The sequence below is a fragment of the Penaeus japonicus genome, unplaced genomic scaffold, assembly GCF_977035675.1.
Source record: "Penaeus japonicus unplaced genomic scaffold, GWHDUDI00000001_assembly GWHDUDI00000021, whole genome shotgun sequence".
Taxonomy (NCBI): domain Eukaryota; kingdom Metazoa; phylum Arthropoda; class Malacostraca; order Decapoda; family Penaeidae; genus Penaeus; species Penaeus japonicus.
In genome coordinates, this window is record NW_028234423.1 from 10,578,765 (window position 1) to 10,598,764 (window position 20,000).

General features: G+C 35.0%; 1 protein-coding gene across 5 annotated transcripts in view; it reads left to right on the forward strand.

The window, feature by feature from the left end:
* LOC122260680 (transketolase-like protein 2) overlaps positions 1 to 15,222 on the forward strand; it is a 26,025-nt gene extending 10,803 nt beyond the window's left edge. For 4 of the 5 annotated variants that reach the window (XM_043028050.2, XM_086548720.1, XM_086548718.1 and 1 more), the window contains exons 2-11: positions 335 to 620; positions 9,680 to 9,825; positions 9,953 to 10,142; positions 10,277 to 10,511; positions 11,184 to 11,454; positions 11,817 to 11,955; positions 12,984 to 13,131; positions 13,334 to 13,576; positions 13,755 to 13,986; positions 14,263 to 15,222. In XM_043028050.2, the coding sequence (XP_042883984.2) occupies positions 487 to 620; positions 9,680 to 9,825; positions 9,953 to 10,142; positions 10,277 to 10,511; positions 11,184 to 11,454; positions 11,817 to 11,955; positions 12,984 to 13,131; positions 13,334 to 13,576; positions 13,755 to 13,986; positions 14,263 to 14,435 (1,911 nt within the window). In that variant the 5' untranslated portion in view covers positions 335 to 486 and the 3' untranslated portion in view covers positions 14,436 to 15,222. The remainder of the gene's footprint in view (positions 1 to 334; positions 621 to 9,679; positions 9,826 to 9,952; positions 10,143 to 10,276; positions 10,512 to 11,183; positions 11,455 to 11,816; positions 11,956 to 12,983; positions 13,132 to 13,333; positions 13,577 to 13,754; positions 13,987 to 14,262) is intronic. The other variant, XM_043028049.2, reaches the window with a different exon arrangement.
* Positions 15,223 to 20,000: the final 4,778 nt, after the last annotated feature.

Sequence of the window (20,000 nt, forward strand, 5' to 3'; positions counted from 1 at the left end):
TGTTGTGTATGTGTGTGTGTGTGTGTGTGTGTGTGTGTGTGTGTGTGTGTGTGTATGTATGTGTGTGTGTGTGTGTGTGTGTGTGTGTGTGTGTGTGTGTGTGTGTGTGTGTGTGTGTGTGTGTGTGTGTGTGTGTTGACGTATTTTGTTAGACTGGCATGGGCTGATAGATAGAGAAACCAGCACCGAAAGGAAAACATCATAATATGTATATAGCTAAATGGAGTAAAACAGGCAAAGAGTCAAGCAGCTCTCTAGTGTTGCATATACTTGTATCTTACGACACGTCAAAAAATGATCCTTCACTCATAATGAGAATAACATACTTTCACAGGCTGGAAGAAATACCACCCTAGATAGAACAAATCGTGGAACAGAAAACCTCTTCTGATTGGCCGGTCTTGCGGCAGGAGTTGTCAGTTAGCCTTTTGTGTGTAGTTTTGTCTGTTGTCCGCTCGTGGGAACGCGAGTGCGTCGCACGATTGCATGGGGTGCACACTGTCAGGCGGAATCCTAGGGATCAAGAGCAACATGGCAGAAGTAAATCACCAAGAACTTCAGGACATTGCCAACAAACTGAGGATTTTGTCCATCAAGAGCACGGAAGCGTCGAAATCCGGGTAGGTTGAGAAATATATTTTATTTACCTTTTTATGACAGTTTGCCGGTTACAGTTTATAAGAAAAGTTTTGTCATTCGAAGGATGCTGTCTCTTTTTATTATTTGGCATGCATTTCGTTTAGGAATTACTCATTCTAATTTATTTACGCTATTTTTCGGTCGGCTTTGAATAATCGTTATTCAGAATTGGCCACAAGATGTTTGCGTTTTGGGAGATGTATTAAACCCTCTTAAAGCCCAAAAATTCTTGTTCCATGCTCGTTATTGTTGAAGAACCGATTTTCCAGGCTCCTTAGCTGGTATTGCAGGAACAGCTTATTCCTAAACTTGTATTTGAGCAGTTCTGTCTGAATTGTCTTTAAATGGCATATGCCGGTAATTGTTTACTGGGCTAAGTTTCATTGTTGAAAAAGCCTTTAAGATAATGTTGGAATTGAAAATTAACATAGGTTGAGTTATTGTATGAAGCACCGAGGGTTACCAGATGTTTGTTGTTGAAAGCCGAGCCGAAAAGAGGCGATTCACTGGTGTATTCGTGCAGTTTCTATTTATTATACGATTTTCATCAGTGGAAGGCCGGTTTGAGGCTGGCGATCCCCTTTCTACAACCGTATGGCGGTGCCTGTCGCCCTTTACAGTGGTTGTCCTTCGGTGTATCTCCGATGGCGTATGCCCAAAGTTGCTTTATTTAGTGCGAAGAAAGAAAGCACCCTTCCTTTGATATGCCGGTTAACGCTTGTTATGTGCCGGTAGTCCCAGCAGGCGATGATAACGGCTTGACACCACTATTGGGTGCTGCTCCGTTACTTTGATGGCCTAAAGCATATACTTATATTTCAAACTTAGTCATGGCTACATCAACGTTGCGTTTAGTTACGATAATAAAAGTAGTCCGTGTTTTCGTAGAAGGATTGGGTTTCTATTTCCATGTTTTCTATTTGTTCTTTATTATTTCCTGTGTTTGGAACATCGGAAATCCGGCTTTTAATTTTTGGGAAACGAGGCACTTATCACTTTGCCCTTGGGAAACAGGATGGTTTGGTATCTTAATTACAATCAGATTTTATTTGTATTAGACTTACTTATCCCAAGGTTGACTCATAAATGCCTTAGGGATCAGGGTACAAGTAGAAGTGAGAGGCAGTAACAAGATCTTGAACGTGTCCTGCCGATTGTAAAAAGGATTACGTCACTGATAATTCCTGGCGTCATGGTGGCCATGTAAGAGAACAGTGGCTGATGAGTCTGTTTGAGCAGGCTCTGTAGCTTACATCTGCATGGATGCTCCCTGGGTGATTACTGTGAAGGAGGTGGTACAGGTGATGAGCAAGTAGAGCAAGATGCGACAGTGCCGCCATCACCAACACCATCAGCGGTCGGCTTCATCACCGCGGTCGCTGTGCTTTAAATATAAATGAGCTTCAAATTGTTGTGAAGCAGTTCACCAATGGAGGATGCATATTTTGGTTCTGCGGGTGTGCTACTGGGAAGCCCTCGTTGATCCATGAACCAGCGCTTAGGGAGATGGTTGCGCTAGAACGAGAAGTTAGAAATAAAAACGGAGTTTGATGTGGTTCCGACAAAAATGACAGGCATGACTCAGGCGTTGCCTTCAAGGTCAAGGTGAAGTCTTGCATATTAAAAAAGAAAAGAGAAAAAAAAGAATGTGTGTACACGCATACATTTATGTAGGTATATATATGCATGCATGCATGCATTTGTGTGTGAGTGCATTTATGTATATGTTTTTATATATGTGGATATATATGTATATGTTTTTATATATGTGGATATATATGTATATGTATTAATATATATATTTATATATATGTATATGTATTAATATATATATGTATAGATATGGTTATATGTATTTGTATTAATATATTTTTACATATATGTATATGTATATATATTTATATATACATTTATATATATGTATATATATTTATATATACATTTATATATATATATATATACATTTATATATATACATTTATATATATATATATACATTTATATATATACATTTATATATATATATACATTTATATATATACATTTATATATATATACATTTATATATATACATTTATATATATATACATTTATATATATATATATACATTTATATATATATACATTTATATATACATCTATACATATATATATACATATATATACACATTTATATATATACATTTATATAAATATTTATATATACATATATATATATATACATATATATATGTATATATATATTTCTATACATATACATATATATACACATTTATATATATGCATAGATATATCCATATATACATATACACATACATATGCATATATATATATACATATACATATACATTATACATATCCATATACATATACATATGTATATATATATATATAATATATATATATATATATATATATATGTATATGCATATATATTTATATATTTATACATATATATACACATGTATAAATATGCAAATATATACACATATATGCATATGCATATATATACACATGTATAAATATGCATATATATACACATATATGCATATGCATATATATACACATATATGCATATGCATATATATACACATATATGCATATGCATATATATATACACATGTATATATATATGTATATATATACATACATATGCATATATATATACATACATATGCATATATATATACATACATATGCATATATATATACATACATATGCATATATATACATACATATGCATATATATATACATACATATGCATATATATATACATACATATGCATATATATATATACATACATATGCATATATATATATATACATATGCATATATATATACATACATATGCATATATATATATACATACATATGCATATATATATATACATACATATGCATATATATATACATATATGCATATATATATATACATACATCTGCATATATATATATATACAAACATATGCATATATATATATATACATACATATGCATATATATGTACATATGCATATACATATATATACATTTATGTATACATATATATACACACATATACATATACACATACATATATATACATATATATACACACATATATATATATATATATATATATATACATATATATACATATGCATATATATATACATATGCATATATATATACATATGCATATATATACATATATACATATGCATATATATAGTTAAACATATGCATATATATACAGTTATACATATGCATATATATACATACATACACACACACATGCATATATATACACATATGCATATATATATATATACACACACATAAACATTTAATATATATATATATATATATATATATATATATATATATATATATATACATATATACATACATACATACACATACATACATACATACATACATATACATACATACATATACATACATATACATACATACATACATACATACATACATACATACATATACATACATACATATATGTAACATATATACATTTATGTAACATATTTACATATATACATATATATATATATAGATATATATACATATATAGATATATATACATAGATATATATACATATATAGATATATATACATACATATATATATATATATTATATATATATATAAAGTTATACACATCTATACTTACATATATATACACACACATCTATACTTGTACATACATATTCATATACATACATTTAGATAAATATAGATACATATACATATATACATATACATATTCATACACATACATATATACGATATGTACATACATATTCATGTACATATGTATAAATACATATTCATGTATATACATATGCATACATATTCATGTTTACATACATATTCATGTACATACATATACATACATATTCATGTACATACATATACATACACATACACTTGCACAAACACTTACACAGACACTTGTACACACACATACATACACTCGTACACACATGCTCATACACACATGCTCTTACACACATGCTCATACACACATGCTCATACACACATGCTCATACACACATGCTCATACACAAACCCGTAAATGTATATATGTATATATATGTATATGTATAGATATATACATATATACATATATAAATGTATATATGTGTATGTATATGTATATATTTATACATATTTATGCATGTATATATACATATATATGTATATATAGATAGATAAATATATATATCTTGATATTAATATATGTTTGATTTATATTTATATGTGCTTATATAGATTTATATATTTGTGTGTATATGAATAAATATATATATACATTATATATATATTATATACATATATATATATATATATTTCATTAATTTGGTTATGTATGTATGTGGGGTAGGCCTATAAAAATGCTTTAATTCAATATTGTTTTCTTCTCCGTTTTGACCAGAAAGTATGATTATGACTATTTTTGACTGCCTCCTCTCGCATCGCGGCATTTTAATTACTATACTGTAAAGTGAAAGGGATGGTTTATGTAATGGGAGTGTCATCATATCTACAGGTTGCGCGGTGAGCATTTTGTAACGTTTTAATAGTTCAGGGAAGGAAGAGGTTTGCTACAGGAGGAAGGGAGAAAAGAAGGAAAAGAAGGAAAGGATTATAGATCTTGATATCTGGAGTTTTTTATTTGTCTAATGGCATTGGTATGTAGTTGTAGCTATATTTTCTAAACGACCTTCGCATGTCCTGCGTCCACGTCGAGACGGGTAACGGGCAAGAGAAGCTACGTGAATCCGAGTGTAAAGTTGCGGTCGGCGATTATCCATGCGCGGCAAAGGCTAGGCGGGGAAAGCATGTGTTCACGTCATGGTGGTTCTGCCGGAGGGTCACGCCGGGCCTGGCAACGCTGCCGGTGGTTCCTGCTCTGCCGGCGCGCGAGTCTCGTTTCCTTCTTGAACTTTGTTTGATTGCTGTCTGTCAGTCTGCTAGTCGTCTGCCTTGACTTGACATTGTATGCTAGATATTATTTTTGTCTGCATGAGGCATTGGCTGTGTGTTCTATAATTTTGGAGATTGAGTCTTTCTGATAATGTTAGAATTTTGTCGATTTTGTCAAACTGTCCGACATACTTAGAGTGCACATGTCCGCCTCTAATGGTGTCTGTTGGGCTTTAACTCCGTCTACCTGGATTATGTCAAACCCCATCTGGCAGCTTTGCGTCTCTCCCCCCACTCTTGTTTGAGGTTGTTTGAGGTTTGCTTTTGATTGCTCTAGTAGGCAGTTATTAGTACTCTGATTGTTTTAGTGGGCAATTATTATAATCTGTTGGTTATAGCCAGCAGACACTTGCGTTCCGGAACGGAGGCAGACGAATTGAATCTCCAGATGTTTTGAAGGAATGATAACAAACATTTACTTGCTAGCGTGTTTTTTTAAAGCATCCTTGGAACCGACTCCTACCTGTAGATGATCGCTTCCGCAATAGGCGATATCCGTGTTGAAATATTGCTCAGAAGAATGCATCTGACAAGGCCAACCTAAAGCAATTTCTTTTCTAAAGACCCCGAACAAATTTACCTTTAGAAAGAGAGTTGATTGTAGACGGACGAAAAAATTGAAACATATTTGTGGAGTTTGTAGATATGTTTTGGATTAACGTTTGATTTACATATTTCGAAAGTGCAGTGTTAACCAGATCTTCAACAACGTGTTACTAAGGTAGTTTTCTATAGACAGTTTTTAATCTCCCGATTCTTCTAATCTTCCCCAAAGCGCAGCCGCCATGGGTCTCTGGCGGTGGGCGAAGGGAGATAAGATATGTCTCACCTCCGTCTTCGTCTGTACTCTTGCTTAGCGGTACTTTGTGATGTTTACTCTTCTTCCTCCTTCCGCTTCCTATCCTTCTCTTCACTGTCCGCTTTATCATCCCATTTGCACACCTCTCCCTGTCTTTCTATTTATTGTTTCTTTCCTTACCTTTCATTTTGGATTCATCTTTTCATTATCTCAACCCCATTCCCTTTACCATCCCCCTCCTTTTTTTTCTTTCTCTCCTCGCCTTCGCCTTCCCTCTGCTCTTGCCATCCCCAATTATTTTTTCTCCCCTCCCCCCCTCCCCCCCTCCCCCAACACCTCTTCCCGTTTCATTTCTTACCGACAGATTAGCACGGTTGGTGGTCGGTAGATGACTGGTGTCTTTTATTTTTTTTATTTATTTTTTTCTTTTTTTAAGAAAGACTAATTTTGTTGCGGGCAAAGATGAAATGTCATTCTGAAGATGTACACTGTAGATTCCGGTTTGGTGTTTATAAAAATACTGAATATATACAAATGCAGAATAATGATAGTTATTTATGCATTACAACAAACTTGAAGCAGATAAAAACAGTAAGTTATAGCAGTAACTTGTTTAGACTTACCGTATAATTTGTCTTATAAATGCATGTTTCTCGGAAATGGTTAAGTCTATAACTGTCTGTGGTGTTTTGCTGGTAATGAATGCTCCAGGTTAATATTGTTGCGGCCGCATTTAGCTTGTAATGGCGTATACCATGTGGTGTGCATTTTGATTTTACAGTTTCTTTTGCTGGGAAATAACATAGGCTATTGCAAGCAAGAGTATGAATGTGTTGCGAAATAATGGATGACAGAATCATAGCGATGGTGATAGGTATAGCAATGAAGTTTATTCAACTGAATAGGGAGAATATATGTTGATTATGAGTTTGTGAAAATAAGAGATTTTTTTTGTGAACTATTTTAGCCCTGGGTGGAAACAAGTGAAGTTCGCAATCATGTTGAGCAATGATTAGGGAGTGACGGAGGGAGGGAGAGAGAAGAGAGGTAATCGTAGTAACCTTGCAGACGTCTTGCATCTTGTTCTTATGTAAGGGAGAGAGCGAATTCCATGCTGAAGTGCCACGTTCACTTGTTAAACATGAAAGCTCTCGGACCGCGGTTTGACTAGCCCATCATTTACAAAGTATTTTGAGAGGGTATTTTTAGTGGTGGGAGTTTTGAAAATACTGACGTGCGAGAGGTAATTACTTTGAATTATTATTATTATTTTAGAATGGACTGAAAATGGGGGGGGGGGGAGCTTGCTTCATCTTCCTCCACATCAGTCGTAGTAAATTTGAGCTGTAGCTGCAACTGGTAGCATTTTACTACTAATGTTGCTTCTGGCTTGAATCTACCGCTACTTGCATTTTCCCAACGGGTGCTTCAGTTGCTGTAGTTGCTTCTGCCTTTACTTTGGTATTAACACCAACACTAATACTACTACTATTACTTCCAATTATCTAAAATGTTAATTAGAGAGTGAGGTTGGATCAGGGTTTTTACCGTGAAGCAAGGGAGCTTCTGTGGCGAAGTAAAACCTACAAAATACCAAATACCGGCGTGTTTTTATGCTGTCACGTGTTCATAAACCGGAGATCCTGCTTGCGACAGCATTCACAAACCATCGTTTTGTATGCAGGAACTATGTTAGCTTAATCGTCCTATGCGTAGAAAAAAATAATTAAATATATATTTGTGTTGCTTGAGAGCATTGGAAGAATGAATCATCGCATCACGATTGAAATTCGACAACAATAGAGAAAGCCAAGGCCGGCCGGCTGTCACGATCCGCCTTCTTGGCGGAAATTACGCGTTCCCCGGGACGTTTTCCTACAATGTTATCAAAAATAAATAAAAACATGGAGGGAAAAAAAATAGTCCTTCAGGGGGAAGCCCCACGAGGTTCCGATTCGTCATTGTCCTAGAGTGCATCTGGAACCGTGCTCTTTGGCCTCTATTAGGCTTCGCCTTAATAAAAGGTTTCATTTTACAGTTTTTAGATTGAGTGAATCAGGTATTCACTTTAGAGAAATCGACTTTCGTAATGTTAGGCCTTGTGGTGGCCGAAGTGAAATCCGTAATATGTGGAAACAAGCTGTTCTGTTGGCCAACTTGGCTGTTCTGACATGTCCATCATGGTCGCTCGCCGTTCCGGACATTGATCTACGTCTTGGGAAGGAACTTGTCGTTATATATATATATATATATATATATGTATATCTATCTATCTATCTATATATATATATATATGATTTTATATTTGTTTTTTTATTTTATATATTTTTTTGTGTTATCATTTAAATGTTTGTAGGTAATTGGCTGGATGGTGTAATGCATAATCGGTGGTTTTGTATAATTATTAATTCTATTTTCATTGTATAATTTCTTAGCATTATTCAGTATTTAGGTATCCGATTTTACATCAGATTCTTTTATCTTGTATTTACATAAGATGTTTAGCATAGCAATTTATTGATCGTTGTGCACCGCCCGGTTGTTGAATGTTCATAAATAATTACCTTTATATAGATAAGCCTGTTTTCATTATTTATTTGCCATTCATTACTGATTATTGCTTGCTTCGTTATTGATTCTTTGATATTTATGCATCATGGATCATTTAAAACCCATCATTCATAAATTAACTTTTTTCACCCAACTTGCTATCTGGTATTCATCACTCATCATTCATTGGTTTCCACTCATCACTTACTTAAAATTACCCTTTTATTACACACCCGCTACATGTTAGATCCACTATTCATTTTACTCGCCTATTACTTGAAAAACTCCATTCATCACTCGCTAGTTACTAATTGCACACAATGCATTCACTACTTATTACATATTATCCATAATTCATTGCTTATTACATATCAATCACAATTCGTCATGCCTATTCGTGATTCATTGCATATTAATCACAATTCACTCAACATTAATGATTATTCAACATACAACTCATTATTCTTTACTCATTACTCATTATCACTGGTCATACTTACTCTGCATCACATGTTGTTCAACACACTTTTGCAGATTATTACTCATTATTTTTTCACCTACCCTCTATCCATTCCTCAGTAAGCCTTCTTTTTTCTTCATTATTACTTGCCTACTGGTCAGTACTTGCCTGGTTCTTTCAGGTCCTCTAATACCAAACAGAAAAAAATACCTGAATTTTCATGTGTGCTCTACTTTCAGACACCCAACATCATGTGCGTCCATGGCAGAGATCATGTCCGTGCTCTTCTTCCACACAATGCGATACAAGCTATCGGCTCCCAAGGATGCCAGCTCAGACAGGTTCATTCTGTCCAAGGGTCATGCCGCTCCCATCCTCTATGCTGGTAGGTTTAGAGATGATAAAGGCTCCTTTTCAGTTTTTTTTTTTTTTAAGTGAATTCCTATTATTTATATATATATAGATAATTGATAAATTGATCACTAATTTTTCATCCTTTCCTTGTCATGTAGCTTGGGCTGAGGCTGGTCTCTTCCCCACCGAAGAATTGATGAACCTGCGTAAGATCGACAATGATCTCGAGGGCCATCCCACCCCCCGCCTTAACTTCGTAGATGTGGCCACTGGCTCACTGGGCCAGGGTCTCTCTGTAGCTTGTGGCATGTCCTATGTGGGAAAGAATTTTGACAAGGCCTCCTATAGGTAAGGAAAACAGAAAAAGTATGCTAATTGTAGATTGTGATGTTATGATAGAAATTTGCCTGATTTTTGTTAGAGAAATATATTCTTTACAGTATATTTAGCCTTACCATATTCTAAATCCATATCTTTCACAGGACCTACTGTCTTATTGGTGATGGTGAAAGTGCTGAAGGCAGCATCTGGGAGGCTCTAAGCTTTGCAGGAATCAAGAAACTGGACAATCTGGTGGCTATCTTTGACATCAATCGTCTTGGTCAGTCTGAGCCCACTGCCTTCCAGCATGACATGGATGCTTACCGTTCTCGCCTCGAAGGTTTTGGCTGGAATACCTTGGTTGTGGATGGCCATGATATTGAAGCTCTTTGCAAGGTAATGTCATGGTTTTAATTTTTGGTCTAAAAATGTAAAGACTCAATATTTTTTTATTTTTTATATAGGTCTTTGTTGGATAAATTGTTTTAGATAGACAAGTGTTTAGAGACTAAAGCATATAATGTTGGACACATGTTCATTTGTAAAATCTGATTCTTTAGGAATTGGATATTTAGTAATTCATCCATTAAATAGCAGCTAAAGCAAAGCATGAAAGGTTGAATTATTATTGCTTTTAGTTTGACCAGTAAAGCTTGTTTAAGATACTAGCATTTTTCTGTATTGAGACATTTTTGAGGGATGTATTCCTCTTCCAGATATTTTAATTCTGATTACATCTGTGTATTAGCAGAATTCAGCTAATGATTTTTTAGTTGAAAAATTGATTTAAAGAAAAAATTATGTAGAATATCTCTGACAACTTCAGATTATGCTAACATCTTGTGTAATGAAGTCCATATTGATAAAAAAACAAAATCTGACTGAGGATATGACTCCTAGATAACCATTAATAATGTTTGAACTATAATTGATGAGAAAAACAATTTAAAAGATTGAAACAGAAAGAAGCAGTGGTCATTCAGCTGTGAAATGGAGAATAAAACAAATTAGACTTAAATATATAGATGTTATTATCAAGTTATTAAATGTATAACTATTATTCTCCAGGCATTCCATGAGGCTTCTCAGACCAAGGGCAAGCCCACATGCATCCTTGCCAAGACATACAAGGGCAAGGGCTTCCCTGTCATTGAGGATGCTGAGAACTGGCACGGCAAGCCTCTGGGAGCCAAAGCAGAGGAGGTAATTGCTGCCATTGAAGGTCAGATTAAGAATCCTGGACCCAACAACCTTGTACCCCAGAAGCCCCTTCATGAAGATGCACCTAAAGTAGATATATCCAACATTAAGTTGTCCAGCCCTCCAAAGTACAACAAAGGTATGTTAGAGGAGTTCAACTTGGCATTTAAAAAAGGGGGAACCTCAAATATTGTAATAAAGACTTTTCTGTGATCTGTCGGAGAATAATGATAAAGTTAGGGCTAGTAGTAAATAGTAAAAAAACAAAATAAACCAAACACAAACAAAGTTAGCCATTAAATTTCCAAGACTGCTTTTGCATAGATGCTTTAAATTATTATAGTGAAACTTTATAGAAACCAATCCTCTAATGAACTGCCTGCATGTTCATATATGATGTACAAAAAAAAAAAAAATCTAACATAATAGTACAAAGGGGAAAGCCTATGTAGGAGATGGAAATAACTTTTATATTCATTAAAAGCAATGGCCATTTTACAGGTGACAAGGTAGCCACAAGACAGGCCTACGGCACTGCCCTCTCCAAGCTTGCAGAGAACAACAAGAGAGTGATTGCTCTTGATGGTGACACAAAGAACTCCACCTTTTCCAATGCCATGTTAAAGACAGATCCTTCAAGGTATGTTTAGCACTTATTTTTGGCAGACTAAGTATATGGATGAATTTGTTTTTTGAATGCAACATTATTTCAGGAGAATTGTTAAAAATCAGAACAAAATATACTGTTGACAATTTAAAGAACTTTTTTCCAACAAAAAACATATTTAGTATTTTACACTACTGGTACTATATATATAAAGCTGCTGGTAATAACTAGAATATGAAGCCTAGCATCAAGAGACACTTTAATGAACTCACTTTTTACAAAGTAACTTCCCTTTATTGATATGACTTCAGAATTTTACTTTGAAACTGGCATTAGAATGTATGTACTGTATAACGATACTGGACATACACATATTTCCTCATTTATGTGTATATATATTTATATATATGTATATATATATTTATATGTATGTATATATATATTTATATGTATGTAAATATATATATTTATATGTATGTAAATATATATATTTTAATATATGTATATATATTTTTGTATGAATGTATGTATTTATATTCGTATGAATGTGTGTGTGTATGTGTGTATGTATGTGTATATATATATATATTATATATATATGTATATTATATATATATATGTATATTATATATATATATGTATATTATATATATATATGTATATTATATATATATATGTATATTATATATATATATGTATATTATATATATATATGTATATTATATATATATATGTATATTATATATATATGTATATTATATATATATTATATATATATATATATATATATATAATATATATATATATATATATATATATATATATATATATATATATAATATTCATATATGTGTATCTATAAATGTATATATAATCATGCTGTAGGCCTATATTCAAAATTTATATTGTGATAAAAATATTTCAGTTTAGTAAAGATGTATTTAAATGAAAATCAGGATTCTTTTAGTCTTTAATAGATTTAAAATCCATTAAAAAATAAGTGACTATGAACACAATACTTTTGCTATATTTCTTCAATAGGTAAATTTTTATATTTTCAGGTACATTGAATGCTTCATTGCTGAACAGAATTTGGTTGGAGTTGGTATTGGAGCAGCTTGCCGTGACCGCACTGTTGCATTTGTCTCCACCTTCGCTGCATTCTTTACTCGTGCATTTGACCAATTACGAATGGGTGCTATCTCTCAGGTACTTCTTGGTATATTGTTTGTAGTGATTTGTTCTTGGGCAAGATGTGTTTGAACGAAGGATTGATAGATTGATGTCAGGGTAGGATGGAGATATATATGGAAGGAAAATCTGTGAATTGGAGTCATTTGTCATTTCAGTAATTTAGTACAAAGTTTCCAAACGATGGGTTCTATATCTAAGTGCTCTTGATATATTTCAGACCAACATCAACTGTGTAGGATCACATGCTGGCATCAGCATTGGTGAAGATGGCCCAAGCCAGATGGCATTGGAAGATTTGTCAATGTTCCGCAGCATTCCCTCATCCACCGTTTTCTACCCCTCGGATGCTGTGTCTACTGAGCGTGCCTGTGAGCTTGCTGCCAACACTCCTGGGCTCTGTTTCATTCGTACTTCGCGTCCAGGAACTTCTGTTGTCTATGACAATGATCATCAGTTTGAGGTAAGTGATATGCTAGGGTATTTCACTTTGCATGATTTCATAATGAGTTCATGTATAATCATGTACATTTTTTTCAGGATGATACAGTAGAGCACAATTGATTTGAACTTTAATATTGTTTTTATTTTCTGGGAAACAAACTATTACTCATGAATCATTTTTTTCTATTATCTCTCAGATTGGCAAGGGCAATGTAATCAAGTCATCAGACAGTGACAAAGTGCTGGTAATTGGTGCTGCCATCACCTTGAGGGAAGCCATGACTGCTGCTGATGAGCTGGCTTCGGAGGGGATCAATGTGCGCATCATGGATCTCTTCACCATTAAGCCTATTGACAAGGATGGCATTATCAAGAATGCCCGTGAGTGCGGTGGGCGCATCGTTGTTGTGGAAGATCATTACGCTGAAGGTAAGGAGGTTTTCTACTTTTACTCTTATCTTTTTTTATTACCATTATGGCAGGCACCAATTGTTATATATTTTTGATTTGCACAATTCTTTTATCAGAATGGAGTTGCACACTGAAACATATTTGTCTTTTTCTAATTCCTATCTTAGCATATATGTATCTTGGAATCTATGTGTATGTATAAAAATACAATTGGTTTTAGATACAATTTAATAATATTTTTGTGTAATTTTGAAATATATTCACAGTATATGAAATCAATCTTTAATACTTTAGGTGGCATTGGAGAAGCAGTGATGTCAGCAGTTGCAATGGAGCGTGACATCATCGTGAAACACCTTGCTGTGCCACGTATTCCTCGATCTGGAAAGTGTGACGAACTCCTGGAGATGTTTGGCATCTCTGCATCTGCTGTTGTTAAGGCTGCCAAAGAGATCTCTAGCCTTTAAATTCCAACTCTTAACTCAGATTGCAATATGTTATTTGCATCTAGCAGACATATTTATGCTTCCCAGTTGATTAAATTGTTGAAAAAAAAAGTTCATGTTAATCATGTCAGTATTTATGTCAGCACTTAATTGTATGTGTTGTGAAAGGTAGTGGCAAGTCTGTGAAGGTGCACCTAGAAGGTACTGATTGTCATCACTTTATTGAAACATTCCTACAGGAAACAAAACATTCCATTTTCAAAACCACAACCAGGAGTACAGCTCCAATAAGTATTTTTGTTTAATTTATAATTTCCAGGATTGTTCATATCCATTTCCTGAAAGTGAACCATTCCAGTGAACATGAAATATTCCTTACCTGCGTTGTCGGGAAACATTCCAATTAGACTTGATTCCTAAATTTTGCAAAAAAGATCTTTGTTTAAATGAAGACAATTAGTTCAGTAATTCTTAAAAAGGGATTATGATAATGTGGATGTTAATGTCACTAAAAATAACAACTTGTAGTTATTGGAAGAATGTGTAATTGGTAAGCTTTTAGTTTTGCATAACTAATAAAAGCTGATAGTATTGAATGTAAGAATGTGTAGTTATTGAAGTTTTATTAGAGGTAATGATAATTCACTTTTTGGATGCTGGATGCACTTGCATTATTTTTCAGGCAGGGAAAAGTGATTAACACTATTCAGTTATTTTGTTTATGAAGAAATTTATTGTTTTGTTATTGATGAATATTATAATGCCTAGATTTGCTATGAAGTGGAATAAACGTACAGATTTAAGTGCATGTGATGTATTGTATACCTTAGGGAAAGTCATCTAACTATTGAAAGTTGTGCAAGCTAGACAAAATGCTGCCTAAGCTAAAGAAAATGATGCAATATACATAGATGGTTGCAAATTTTCTGCATAAGATAGTTTTTTTTTTCAACAAATCTTCAATATGCCCAATCAATATAAAAAGAAACAAATATGCAGAAATGTAATACCCTTAGTAATCAAAAATATTTTTAATATGTTTGTCTGTGCTGAAAAATCTTTGAAGAAAAGACCCAAATGTATTTGCTTAAGTGTACATGATACCTTTCTTGGTGAAAGGAGATATACTGGAGACCAAACAAGGACAGATGTAGGAGGATGGGTGTTTTTCGAAATGTTTGAATCAAAACCATGTTCAACGTTAAGTGTGTGCCTTTGAAGATGCATAAGATTTTGTTGATTTTTCCACTCTGGTGTGTAGAGACTTGGACTTTGGCAAGTTTGTGATGCAGTGTTATAGATATAAATAGGGAAATCTAGTCTTTGCTAAAACTAACAGATTTTATCAGCTTTTGAATTGATGAATTAACCACAGATGATTGCAGTCATTCGCGTTATTCTAAAAAAATCATTCATGTTTTTATTGAATAACTTAGCAACCTATTTTATTTCTTGTAGTAAATTGTAAAGATATTTGTTTACATTTTATTTTACGGGATTTAGCACCATTATGGAAAATCACTGGTTCTGATCAAACATTTAGAAAGCTATACATTTTCAAGTATCCGCATATTATGCTAAGTACCGAATCATCACTGGAATCTATAACGTATACAAGTGGCACTGTTGAGCATGATGAAGATTGAATATGAGGAAGTTATGCTGTTTAGAAAGTAAATGTCAGAATTGGAGTTGAAAACTTGGAGATGACTCTAGTAATTCAAAAGGAAATTCTTTACTTTGTGATGCTTGCTATTTCCATCTAGCAACGATGATCTATTTCGTGCATTGATTTTCATTGGTCTTTTCTGACAGAGTGATGTGATGTAGAGCTCTTTTGTAAGCATACGTGGCACACTTAAAAGTAGAAAAAGGCTACATCACACACACACACACACACACACACACACACACACACACACACACACACACACACACACACACACACACACACACACACACACACACACACACACACACACACACACACACACCAATAAAGTAAAATGGTCAAGATGATTTAGCAACAAGAGAAAGAAAAAAAGCTGATAAAACCTCTAGTCCAGTGGTTATCGAATCTTTTGATCTAGCGGCCTCTTGTCGGGAAACAAGAGGCCGCTGCGCTTCATTTTTTTCTCCCTCGTGTGTTCATAAAACTTATCTCTATAAATTTGCATGATAAAAAACAAAAATGTTGGGACTTATGTATTATATTTTGAAAAATAAATTTTAAGTTTTGCATTCCCTTAGGAACTAAAAGTGGGCACCAAGCAAATTCTGAATAATAATTGAAAGGTTTCTGATTCAGCCCCCAAACTCCTCACTTCATCGTGCCATCAATGATTGTCACTGGTTCAGTTTCGTCGTGACTCTAGACCGATCAACCTCTTTGGTTACCAAGGTCTTCAGTAAGGAAAGCCGATGCGTCGGGTGTGTCGACCGGTGGGCTCTGTAGTCACTGGTCATGTCCCTTTGCCTGCCTGTGTTAATTATATCTTAATATAACTTCTTTGTCCACCGGTTATGTTATCCTGCCTCTTATATGCATGACTTGCTTACTGTCACTTCAGCTCTTAAGTATATCCCAAGGTGTTCTATTCCTATCCAGTGAGCTAATTCCCAACATCAACTTTTCCATTCCTCTCTGAGCACTTGATAATTTTTCCTCGAGTAATTTGGTAATCCATGTTTATGAGCCATATGTCATGACGGTTGAAGGCTGTAGACATAATGGCAAGGAATGATGCCACTGGTGATGGTCGCTTTTTCATCCCTCATCCCTGTGTGTGTGGTCGGGTCACATTCCTTAAAATTGAACAAAATGGTTATAGAACACAAATTCAGATTTGTGTATAGAAAGAAAAGAAAATGAGTGATATAGGAATAAAAGGAAGAGTAAATCGACAGATCCAGAAATAAAAAAATAACTAACATATAATGTAAACGATTTTCTTTGCGCATTGCCCTGACAGTGGGTAGATCATACAAATAGGAGACATAACCAGTGGACAAAGAAGTTATCATATTAAGATCTAAGTAACAAGCTGGCCAAGGGCAAGACCAGTGACTACAGAGCCCACCGGTCGACACATCGGCTTTCCTTACGTGAAGACCTTGGTAACCAAAGAAGTTGATCGGTCTAGAGTCACCACGAAACTGAACCAGTGACTATCATTGATGGCACGATGAAGTGAGGAGTTTGGGGGCTGAATCAGAAACGTTTTAGAGATTATTCAGAATTCGCTTGGTACCTAGTTTTAGTTACCAAGCTAAGTAATGCTTAATTAAAATAATTTTTGAAAATCCGAGACAACCTCTTACATATCACCAAACAACTAATTCATAACATTTTATTTTCTATCAAACAATTTATATCGATGACAGTTTTATGTAGGAATGAGAGATAAAAAAAGTGAATAGCAGTGGCCATGAGTATATGAAAAGCTAGTAGGAGGACGTGGACTCATGGGTCGATAACCTCTGGACCAAAGGGCATTGTCGGCTTTTATACATTAAGTATTTAATCATGTATAGATCATCATCGCTTTTCTTTCCCTTGTGTATCATTTTATTGATTTATTTTACGGTTTTATTTTATTTTATCAATTTTTTTCATCTTATTTTTTATCTTATTTATTTATTCGTTCCTTATTAGTATTAATATTATTTGTGTGTGCGTGTGTGTGTGTGTGTGTGTGTGTGTGTGTGTGTGTGTGTGTGTGTGTGTGTGTGTGTGTGTGTGTGTGTGTGTGTGTGTGTGTGTGTGTGTGTGTGTGTGTGTGTCTGGCGAAATGTTAGTTAAGTCTCATTGTAGACTGAGGGACGAACGCGAGTGTGACTAAAATAAATAGGTTAACGTCTATTGGCGCGGGATTAAGCAGATTAACGCAATGTTATATTCATCCATTGTCTCTAAACTTAACTTTAACACGAGCATCTGGCCCTTGCATTTCCCGATCTTATTCCCCACAGCCGGCACAGACATGCATGATTTAAGGAGCTCGACGAGTATTAGTGCGTTTTTTATAGACTGCAGCGGGAGTTCCGATGTACGTAAAACCGCTGCTGTTAGTTCGGACGGCTTTGTTTGTACTTGCTATGAGCCCTTTTTCTTTGGATCCATATTCACAACAAAATTCATGATTCGCCGATCAGTCACACCATTCTCATTTGCTTATTGGAATCTTGTTGTTTCGGGTCATCCTCGGCGACATCATGTGATTTTCGTGACCAAGCAAATCCCCGCTCAAGACCGCTAGTCGTAAGCGTCAACCGCACAATCGTAGGGTGGAGCGGGCAGGCACGTAGACTCCCGTTGTTGAAGCTAACATAGTCGAACATGCTGAAGCGGCACTATATATTTATTTCACCTCGGTGACTCAGTATTTTGTATTGAATACTTAAGCCAAACCAAATACGTATTTCACTTCGGTGACTTAGTACTTTGTATTGAATTTCAAAGTAGCCGGGAAGCCTTTCTCTGCTGTGTAGCTCTGGCATAGAAATCTGCTAATGTGCAGCAGACTATCATGGCATCGCTCCATCCATGCATACATCACATAGCATATAATTTAAGTGTGATAACTGAATGTATTACTGTATTTAAAAAACTCCAAGTGATGTTATTGTGAACGTTCACCTATATTGTTTGTTACATTTTTTTCAAACATCACTCACTTATTAACTATTTCACTCAACCACTCACTCAGTTACTTGTCTACTCACGCATGCATGAAAACACGAGACTGCGACTTTTCATGCATATACCAACATCATTTGTTGATGGATACTCATGCACATTATTGCGTGTTAAATCATGCACTACGTATATATAAACGTATATATACACATGTACACATATTTATGTATGTATATGTGTCCAGCCCGAGGACCAGGCCCACCATACCATACCAGAACCAGATGCCAGAACGCCTCAGAGTGCCGTTGGAGGGGCACTGCTGCCCAAATACCTCCGGAACAAAAGCCGAGGACCAGGATGGAAGTTGACGACATGGAAGTGCAGATATGAGGGGTGGCCAGAAATGCAGCGCATGCGCTATTATTTATTAGGGGCTTTAACCAGGGTAATTAAACTCTTGGTCCCTGCTGATCTGGCAAGGTAAAGGGAGAAGCCATTGATATTCCACGGTAGTGTGCTTAGATTATCGGGCCTCACACTACTTTGAGCTGGTTACGTCTGCGTAGTTTAAGAAATTAATGGATTCCGCTTCAAAGGCCCTGGCAAAAGTGACATAAGAAATGTCGAATTCATACAACGCTACCTTCGGGGGTCTTGGCTTTTTCTCCCCCTTTGGTTGGGGTTCTGGATCGGTCTATGTGGTCTTGGCCGGGGTTGGAGTGGGGAGGAAAGTCTCACTCTGAAGTGCAGTGAGAGCTTGGTCCAGGGAACAGTGAACGCTCACTGGAACTCCGTTGTGTTGGAGGAGTTCGGTGGAGAGGTTTGTTTATTAACAACTTTCTGCCCCCTTAGAGCCACCTCTTTCTTAACTGACTAGGCCAGGCTCTAGGCGTGCTGTCCCTTGGCACAGTTGAGGAACTTTGCATTTATGTCCCACGAGGGACACT